Below are 10,615 nucleotides of genomic sequence, written 5' to 3'. Positions count from 1 at the left end.
AAGACAAATGTAGTCATATGCTTTATTTCTAAGACAAAGGAAGGACCAAGGATCATTGGAGCTAATTTAACAATATTATATGCTATAGCAATTCATAATTGGGTATCATTGAAGTAAAATACATTTTAAAAGCATTTTAAAAAGAGTTTCTTTGGCAAAGCACATATCAATTGTACTCAAAATGCAAGTGAAATTCTAGCCACTACTACAAGCATGCATGATTGAATAAATTAAAAAAAAAAATCAAAGCTTGTCATTCTCTGCATCTCACTTAATCAGTGAGCTTTTAAGGGTTGTGAAATCTTGTCCTAGAAGTCACAGGAATGCACAGCTGCAGCTGAGACACAGTTGCCTTTGATGAGTTTGGGTTTAGTGAGGACATCTGAGTAGATCATGGATGGTTCTAACACCAGAGCTGAAGCTCCTTCGATGGAGCCCAGTGCCAAGCTCTTCTGCTGTCGTTGTGTGAGGCGTTGCCTCCCTCTGGCTTACCGAGAGGAGCTCTACCACTTCCTGAGGATGAGTGGGCCCCTGGTGAGTGATTTCTATTTCATGTTCTTACATATGCAAGAGAAAGTGTTATCATTCTTGCATGAAATTGTTCTCGTATTTATGCACAACATAGAATGTTTGGAGAAAAATAAGATGTACAATGATATTTTGGTACCAACAATTATTCCTGACCTTTTATTTGGTACATTATTTTACATTTTACTGTGGTTTATCTAAATACAAAGAATCTATCTTTATTATACATTCAGATTCAGAAACTCTTGTACTATTCTATCTTGTAATATTAACATAACTGTAAACATAGGTAGTGCTATATAATTCTGATTTTGGAAGTGACCATAGCACAGTATAGTATAAATAAGTCATATAGGGAAAAAAAAAGATCAAGTGAATACTGTGTTATTATTATACATTGTTAACTTTTCTTTCAAACTCTGTACAGTTGTTTGATGCTCTCTCAGCTCTGTTTAGTCTTTCATCTCTGCTGGTTGTATTTGTTTCCCCAGCTTGTGTGCCGGTTCTTGAGTTTCCTTCTTTTCTTTGTGGCCACAATGTTTTATGGCCGTTTGGGGAACACTGTACTAGCAGGCTATGGCATGGCTTCAGCTGTGAGTTGCCCACTGTATCCCACTTTGAGTCAATACATTTGCACACTTTGGCAAAATTCATTATTAAAATACTTTTCCTTTCTCTTATGCACATTCATGATAAGTTAAAATCCATTTACTGTGTTTTCAGACAATAAATATAACTTCTGCAGCAACTGGATTAGGGCTAACTTTGGCCTGTGATACACTGGTTTCACAGGTAGGTAAATAAAATTGGATCTTTCATGATATAAATACACACACACACGCACTCTCTCTCTCTCTCTCTCTCTCTCTCTCTACTACTACTACTACTAAATTCTACTACTTTAGAATGCACTACCATGGAGAAATTGAATGGATTTTAACCTACTTCATTATGCAAGAAATCTAGTTGAGTACTGATTAGATCCATGATAGCAGTAAAGTCTGGACTCATTCAATGGCAGCCATACAAAGTACAGCAGCCAAAAAGGCAATGAAACTCTTCCCAATTATTTTTCTTCTCATCAGTAATTAAACATCTGTTTCTACATGCTCTTGTACACAGACATTTGGCAGTAAGAACCTGCTACGTGTCGGAGTAATCCTGCAAAGGGGCATTTTGATATTGCTGCTCTTCTGTCTTCCCTGCTGGGCTTTGCTTATTAACACTCAGTCCCTTCTGCTGCTGGTGGGACAAGACCCTGACGTAGCCAGGTCAGGCATAATTTATATTTGGTTATAACAGGTTCAAATGAAATATTTTATACACTTTATAGGAGAAGCTCAACTTTTTTATTATGATGTGTGTATATATTGTATACAGTGCTCAGCATAAATGAGTATACCCCCTTTGAAAAGTAACATTTTAAACAATATCTCAATGAACACAAACAATTTCCAAAATGTTGAAAAGACAAAGTTTAATATAACATTTGTTTAACTTATAACGGGAAAAAGTAAGCTTAATAATATAACGTAGATTACACATTTTTCAGTTTTACTCAAATTAGGGTGGTGCAAAAATGAGTACACCCCACAACAAAAACTACTACATCTAGTACTTTGTATGGCCTCCATGATTTTTAATGATAGCACCAAGTCTTCTAGGCATGGAATGAACAAGTTGGCGACATTTTGCAACATCAATCTTTTTCCATTCTTCAACAATGACCTCTTTTAGTGACTGGATGCTAATTTAAGTAAAACTGAAAAATGTGTAATCTAAGTTATATTATTAACCTTACTTTTTCCCATTATAAGTTAAACAGATGTTATATTAAATTTTGTCTTTTCAACATTTTGGAAATTGTTTGTGTTCATTGAGATATTGTTTAAAATGTTACTTTTCAAAGGGGTTGTACTCATTTACGCTGAGCACTGTACATACATATACTGTATACAGTATGTTTTGTCAAGCATTATTATCACAGTGACTGCTGAGCCATTAACAATTGTTCCTTAATGTAATCAGTAATGACTTCACTGGTGTTTTTTAGGGTAGCCCAGATTTATGTTGTGGCATGCCTTCCTGCTATTCCAGTAAGGCCAAATTTAATTGATGTATTTTCATTATGTAAACATTGTAAAACACATACATGTGTAGGTTGAACCTCATGTTGGCTTTTATATTTCATGTTGACAGGCTATGTTTCTGCAGCAGCTGCAAGTGTCTTACCTCCAAAACCAGGTTTGTTGAATGGAGTGAATTGCTCTGTAAACAGTCAAAATGCAGAGGATCTAAAAGTATCTGTCTCATATATGTAGTAATGCCTTGAATATATCTCCAGGGTGTGATTATACCTCAAATCTATGCATCTGTGGTGACCAATGTTGTGAATGTGCTTATTCATTACATTTTGCTATTTTGGTGGGATCTTGGAGTACAGTAAGTATTCATTCATTCATTCATTATTCATTATTCAGTCAGTCAGTCCACTCCTGAAAAGGCTATGGGTTTTCAAATTTTATGTGTGTATTTTTGTCACTGTATTTCAGTGGATCTGCAGCAGCCAATTGCTTTGCTCAGATTTTTTCCTGTTTCAGTTTGTTTGCTTACATTCGCTTAAAGAAACTCCATGTGAAGACGTGGGGAGGTGAGCATGTTCCTCTGCATATTACAATTTATTTCACCAATTAATACTGAGGTTAATGTGCACCTGAGCTCATTCCTATATCTGTGTTCTGCTACATGGTACTGAAACTCTACAGTGCCATTAGGCAGCTGATTATTTTTTCTGCTGTTAAATTCAGGCTGGTCCTCAGAGTCATTGCAGGAGTGGGGCACTTACATGAAGTTGGCTATTCCTAGTACACTAATGTTATGCTTTGAATGGTGGATCTATGAAATTGGAGGATTCTTAGCAGGTAATCTCTCTGAACAACTTTTAGTAATTGGAGTGTTACTTTCGAAGCATAACTTATTTTCCAGTTTTCTCATAGGAATGCTGGGAGAAATTGACTTGGCTGCTCAACACGTGGTTATAATGGTGGCTTATATAAACTACATGGTAACATAATCTCTCTGTATGCATTCACCATTATGTTGTTTACTATGTAACCCTAGAGTTCATTGAAAATAATACAAAGACAACATATCAAATGTTGAAATTGGGAAATCTTTATATATATATATATATATATATATATATATATATATATATATACATACAGTGGTGCTTGAAAGTTTGTGAACCCTTTAGAATTTTCTATATTTCTACATAAATATGACCTAAAACATCATCAGATTTTCACACAAGTCCTAAAAGTAGATAAAGAGAACCTGGTTAAACAAATGAGACAAAAATATTACACTTGGTCATTTATTTATTGAGGAAAATGATCCAATATTACATATATGTGAGTGGCAAAAGTATGTGAACATTTGCTTTCAGTATCTGGTGTGACCCCCTTGTGCAGCAATAACTGCAACTAAATGTTTCCAGTAACTGTTGATCAGTCCTGCACACTGGCTTGGAGGAATTTTAGCCCATTCCTCTGTAGAGAACAGCTTCAACTCTGGGATGTTGGTGGGTTTCCTCACATGAACTGCTCGCTTCAGGTCCTCCCACAACATTTCGATTGGATTAAGGTCAGGACTTTGACTTGGCCATTCCAAAACATTAACTTTATTCTTCTTTAACCATTCTTTGGTAGAACAACTTGTGTGCTTAGGGTCGTTGTCTTGCTGCATGACCCACCTTCTCTTGAGATTCAGTTCATGGACAGATGTCCTGACATTTTCCTTTAGAATTCACTGGTATAATTCAGAATTCATTGTTCCATCAATGATGGCAAGCCGTCCTGGCCCAGATGCAGCAAAACAGGCCCAAACCATGATACTACCACCACCATGTTTCACAGATGGGATAAGGTTCTTATGCTGGAATGCAGTGTTTTCCTTTCTCCAAACATAACACTTCTCATTTAAACCAAAAGGTTCTATTTTGGTCTCCTTTGTCCACAAAACATTTTCCCAATAGCCTTCTGGCTTGTCCATGTGATCTTTAGCAAACTGCAGACAAGCAGCAATGTTCTTTATGGAGAGCAGTGGCTTCCTCCTTGCAACCCTGCCATGCACACTATTGTTGTTCTGTGTTCTCCTGATGGTGGACTCATGAACATTAACATTGGCTAATGTGAGAGAGGCCTTCAGTTGCTTAGAAGTTACCCTGGGGTCCTTTGTGACCTCACTGACTATTACATGCCTTGCTCTTGGAGTGATCTTTGTTGGTCAACCACTCCTGGGGAGGGTAACAATGGTCTTGAATTTCCTCCATTTGTACACAGTCTGTCTGACTGTGGATTGGTGGAGTCCAAACTCTTTAGAGATGGTTTTGTAACCTTTTCCAGCCTGATGAGCATCAACAACACTTTTTCTGAGGTCCTCAGAACTCTCTTTTGTTCATGCTATGATACATTTCCACAAACATACGTTGTGGAGATCAGACTTCGATAGATCCCTGTTCTTTAAATAAAACAGGGTGCCCACTCACACCTGATTGTCATCCCATTGATTAAAAACACCTGACTCTAATTTCACCTTCAAATTAACTGCTAATCCTAGAGGTTCACATACTTTTGCCACTCACAGATATGTAATATTGGATCATTTTCCTCAATAAATAAATGGCCAAGTATAATATTTTCATCTCATTTATTTAACTGGGTTCTCTTTATCTACTTTTAGGACTTGTGTGAACATCTGATGATGTTTTAGGTCATATTTATGCAGAAATATAGAAAATTCTAAAGGGTTCACAAACTTTCAAGCACCACTGTATATATATGCTCAGTTTGAATTTAGTGCCAGCAACATGTTTCAAAAAAGTTGGGACAGAGGCAACAAAAGGCTGGAAAAGTTGTATAATGTTTGAAAAAAATCAACAACCCAAATTTGGTTAATTGGCAACAGGTCAGTAATGTGGTTGGGTATAAAAAGAGCATCCCAGAGAGGCAGAGTCTCTCAGAAGTAAAGATGGGGAGGGGTTCACCACTCTGCGAAAGACTGCGTGGGCAAACAGTGCAACAATTTAAGAATAACATTCTTCAACATAAAATTGCAAAAAAATAAAAAATACAAAATTGGGGGATGACATCATCTATGGTACATAATATCATTAAAAGTTTCAGAGACTCCAGAGTAATCTCTGTGTGCAAGGGGCAAGGCCGAAAAAACCAACATTGGATGCCCGTGAAGCAATAGTGCATAAAAAACAGACACAATTCTGTAGTGGAATTCACTTCATGGGCTCAGGAACACTTCTGAAAACCATCATCTGTGAAAACAGTTCATTACTGCATCCACAAATACAAGCTAAAGCAATTTCTAAGCAATATCCAGAAACATCAGCACTTTCTCTGGGCCTGAGCTCATTTATGATGGACTGAGGCAAAGTCAAAAATTGTCCTGTGGTCTGCCAAATTAAAATTTTAAATGATTTTTTGGAAATCATACATGCCGTCTCCTCCGGCTTAAAGGGGAGAGGTACCATCCGGCTTGTTATCAGCGTACAATTCAAAAGCCAGCATCTGTGATGGGATGAGGATGCATTAGTGCACAATGCATGGGTAAATTGTACATCTAGGAAGGCATCATTAATGCTGAATGATATATACACGTTTCAGAGCAATATGCTGCCATCCAGACAAAAAATCTTTTTCAGGGAAGGCCTTCCTACTTTCAGCAAGACAATGCCAAACCACTTTCTGCACATATTAAAACTGCATGGCTCCATAGTAAAAGGGCCTGCCTGCAGTCCAGACCTGTCTCCCATTTAAAATATTTGGCGCATTATGACACGCAACTCTAAATTGATCGTAGGTGTGAATGTGAGTGTGAATGGTTGTCTGTGTCTGTGTCAGCCCTGTGATGACCTGGTGACTTGTCCAGGGTGTACCCCGCCTTTCACCCGTAGTCAGCTGGGATAGGCTCCAGCTTGCCTGCGACCCTGTAGAAGGATAAAGCGGCTAGAGATAATGAGATGAGATTATGACACGCAAAATACAACAAAGGAGACCCCGAACTGTGGTAAACATGCCCCTGTCCCAACTTTTTTGAAATGTGTTGCTGACATCAAATTTAAAATGAGCAGTTTTCAAAAAACAATACAATTTCTCACTTTCAACATTTGATATACTGTCTTTGTACTATTTTCAATGAAATATAGGGTTTCTATGATTTGCCCATCTTCACATTCTGTTTTTATTCACAGTTTACACAACATCCCAACTTTTTTGGAATTGGGGTTGTATACTTACAGCATGCATGTTTTGTGCACATATCGTGTGTGTAATATATTGCACATGTAGATCCCAGCTGGTTTTCAAGGTGCAGCTTGTGTGCGTGTGGGTAATGCACTAGGAGCTGGAGATACAGCTGGAGCTATCCTCACTAGCAAAGTTTCTTTCATCTGTGCAGGTAACAACACAATACATTACTTATTTCATATGCACAGCCATATATCAGCAGTACTCATAATCTCTGTTTTAAATAATTTTACCTTGACCAAATCCAATTCATTGATTTGACTCCATTTTTAGCTGTACTGGGAGTCATTCAGTGTGCGGTACTTGGTGCCACAAAAAACGTCATTGGATTTTTGTTCACCTCAGATGAGTAAGCAGTCATGACCTGATTATCATCATTTGAACATTTTAATATTTGAGTTGGTTATATTTTTTGTGAATATGAATCAAAGGATGAAATTTATTCATAAAACATAGAAATTGCCTTTTGACTCTTGGCCTTCACTTTTAGGACCATAGCAGAGTTAGTTTCTGAACTTATGAGCATCTACAGCCCTCTCCAATTCTTTACTGGACTGTTGGTGAGATTTTGTAATTCTACTTTACGATATTATACACTATACTACAGGGTGTCCCAAAAGTCCCCATACATTTCTTGGATTGATCTCCATGGCCCCATGGAGAGGCTTCTGAGATCCCGATCTCAGCCCACTTGATTGTTACCTGTGGGGGCACATGAAGATAAAGAAACCTTTATTTGTCACATGCACACTTCAAGCACATCTCTCACCTCTGCATTTAACCCATCTGAAGCAGTGACCACACACACACACCCAGAGCAGTGGGCAGCCATACTACAGCGCCCGGGGAGCAGTCAGGGGTCAGGTACCTTGCTCAAGGGCAATTCAGCCCAAGGCCACCCCACGTTAACCTAACTGCATGTCTTTGGACTGTGGGGGAAACCGAAGCACCTGGAGGAAACATGGGGAGAACATGCAAACTCCACACAGAAAGGCTTCTTGCTGGCCGCTGGGTTCGAACCCGGAACCTTCTTGCTGTGAGGCGACCGTGCTAACCACTACACCACCATGCCGCCCCATGGTGTACTGGGAAAAGTTACAGCACAAAGATTATTTCAAGGAACACATTTGCAATTACATGCATAATACCAGATGTGTTATGAGTTCATCAAGAGTGAGACGACTCACTTTGTGTTTACAAAGAAATGGCAATCATGTAGAGGATATTTTGTAAATAAATTTACATTTTGCTCAAAAGTGTTAATTTCCCCTGTGCATGGAGACTTTTTGGACACCCTGTATAATCCTGTATTACATATTATACTATACCAGGGGTTCTCAAAGGTTTAGTAGCCAGGGACCATTTGAACTGTAAAGAAATTCCACAGGCCCCTTCAGTACATTATTTCATGAACTTTATTTCAAAGTGTACGATAATATTTTGTATATACTACCTCCACAGATGTTTCTATTCCTGAACTTTACACCAACAGAACACAGGTCTATGTTGATATTATTTATAGGCTACCTTATTTGAGTTACTGAGAGCCCACAACAACTTGTGATTTACCACTGTAGTTTACAGGAAAAAAAAAATCCTTCGTGGACCCCTGGGCATCCCCAGACCCAACTTTGAGATCCACTGTATTGTACTCTACTAAGCTCTACTAATAATATACACTGATCAGCCATGACATTATGACCACTGACAGGCGAAGTGAATAACACTGATTCTCATTACAATGGCACCTGTCAAGGGGTGGGATATATTAGGTAGCAAGAGAACAGTTAGTTCTTGAAGTTGATGTGTTGGAAGCAGGAAAAATGGGCAAGCGTAAAGATCTGAGTGACTTTGACAAGGGCCAAATTGTGATGGCGAGATGGCTGGGTCTGAGCATCTCCAAAATGGCACATCTTGTTGGGTGTTCCCAGTATTCAGTGGTTAGTACCAAAAGTGGTCCAAGGAAAGACAGCCAGTGAACCAGTGACAGGATCATGGGTGTCAAAGGCTTATTGATTCATATGGGTCATGAAGGCTAGCCCATATGGTTCAATTCCACAGAAGAGCTACTGTAGCACAAACTGGTGATAAAGTTAATGCTAGCTAAAACAGAAAGGTGTCAGGTGTATTATACTAATACTGATACTATGCTATACTATATCAATACTAAACTATACTATACAAGCTTCATCCCTTCTCTTGACTCATTACAGTGTAAATAATAGATAATGCTAGCTGTATCTTTGCTTGTTTAAACAATTCGGACATTTTGGCAGAGCATGATGACATTTCTGTGTCTGTATTAGCCATGGTTGTGTGTTTAATGAAGGTGAGATTATGACCGTTATTTCCTCAGTGTGTTGGCATGGGCATAGTCCTGGGCACCGGGCAGCAGAAGATTGCAGCCATCGCTAATCTAATTGGATATTACTGTATTGGACTTCCACTAAGCATCGCTCTGACCTTCCCAGCAAAGTTGCAAGTTGCTGGTTTGTGCTTTTCAAAACAATTGCATACGAATAATCCTAGAATGACCAGCATAGTTCTGCATTTGTAGCCAAAAATATTATAGAAAGCTAATATGTTTTCTTTGTTAAAAGGATTTTGGTGGGGCCTTTTTACTGCTGTCTTCTTGCTATCAATCTTTTACATTGCCATCATCTTCAAATTAAACTGGAAGAAGATAACAAAAGAGGTATGTTCTGTTAAGTGTTTATCTCACATGAACTTGTATTTATGGTCCTAATGAGACAGATTTCATTATTTAATGCTAAGCACCTATACTTCTTTAAGGCTATTGAGCGTGCTGGAATAAGGAAGCGCAGAAGCATAACATGCCCTGATTTTAGATCCAGCCGCCGGCTCTCCGATAGCTTTTTTCTTGCACTCAGTAGTGTAGAGGTGAGTCTCTTTTTCCTGTAATGCAAGCTTTTTTTTTTTTAAAGCATTTCTGGTTAAATATTTCCAAGCACAACAAATAATATGTTAAATATAAATCAGATTCAGAATGGTTATACAACTGTGAACTCTCAAGACGTGGATGAGGAAGGGAGCACTTCAGTGGCTCTGGAGAGATTGAGAGAGACTCAGGAAGGAGGAACGAGAAAAGAAAATCAACTCTCAATCTCACAGAAGAGATTGAGTGAGACTCAGGAAGGAGGAATGAGCCAACAAAATCAACTCTCCACCTCTCAGCTCATCATCAGGAGAGGACTGACTGCTATGATTGCTGTCTTTATCCTCAGTGTAGGGGTGACTGTCCATTTCATCCTGCCTCTGCCTGAGGTGGTTGCCGTCACCAATAACACTTTGGAGTTAGAAAATTCCACTTTATCTTCTCCCATCACTACACAAATATTTTCTTTTTGAGACTGGTAGACACTTGCTGGATAACAGTCCAAGTGTTTTCATTTGGTATTGAGCTTATACTGTATTACAATTATAGTGTATTGACCTTAATGTCATTTAAACTATCAGAATAAGGAATGGTATATAGGCACTTTGCTGCTGAAATGTGAGAATGTTGTCAATCTACATGAGGTAAAAATATAGTGAAATTGTAAATAATACAGCAAGTTTAGTTGTCTCTTTATCTAAAGAAAACAACACACAAAAATATTGTTAGGTTGAGAGCTAGGCTCAATAATATTTGGTTTAATTATACATTTACAATATATAAATAATGGAATAAACTGCATAGACAAGAAATTAATATTGTTACTCAAAAATAACTTTAATATGCATTTCTGTAACTCCTGAAACAC

At 38.1% G+C, this 10,615-nt stretch overlaps 1 protein-coding gene across 1 annotated transcript; it reads left to right on the top strand.

Annotated features, from left to right (window-relative positions):
* The first annotated feature begins 357 nt into the window (after window positions 1-357).
* On the top strand, window positions 358-10,220 carry slc47a4 (solute carrier family 47 member 4). Its single transcript, XM_060943491.1, is given in 17 exon segments — window positions 358-534; window positions 1,020-1,121; window positions 1,252-1,320; window positions 1,651-1,799; window positions 2,582-2,624; window positions 2,728-2,772; window positions 2,873-2,970; window positions 3,081-3,178; window positions 3,336-3,449; window positions 3,525-3,592; window positions 6,894-7,002; window positions 7,125-7,200; window positions 7,342-7,411; window positions 9,208-9,340; window positions 9,452-9,546; window positions 9,645-9,752; window positions 9,852-10,220. Coding segments are annotated over 17 exon segments (1,923 nt in total).
* Window positions 10,221-10,615: the final 395 nt, after the last annotated feature.

This window comes from Neoarius graeffei, chromosome 17 (genome assembly GCF_027579695.1).
Source record: "Neoarius graeffei isolate fNeoGra1 chromosome 17, fNeoGra1.pri, whole genome shotgun sequence".
Lineage (NCBI taxonomy): Eukaryota > Metazoa > Chordata > Actinopteri > Siluriformes > Ariidae > Neoarius > Neoarius graeffei.
Note: the sequence above shows the minus strand (reverse complement) of the source record. Positions and strands in the feature narration are given on the sequence as shown.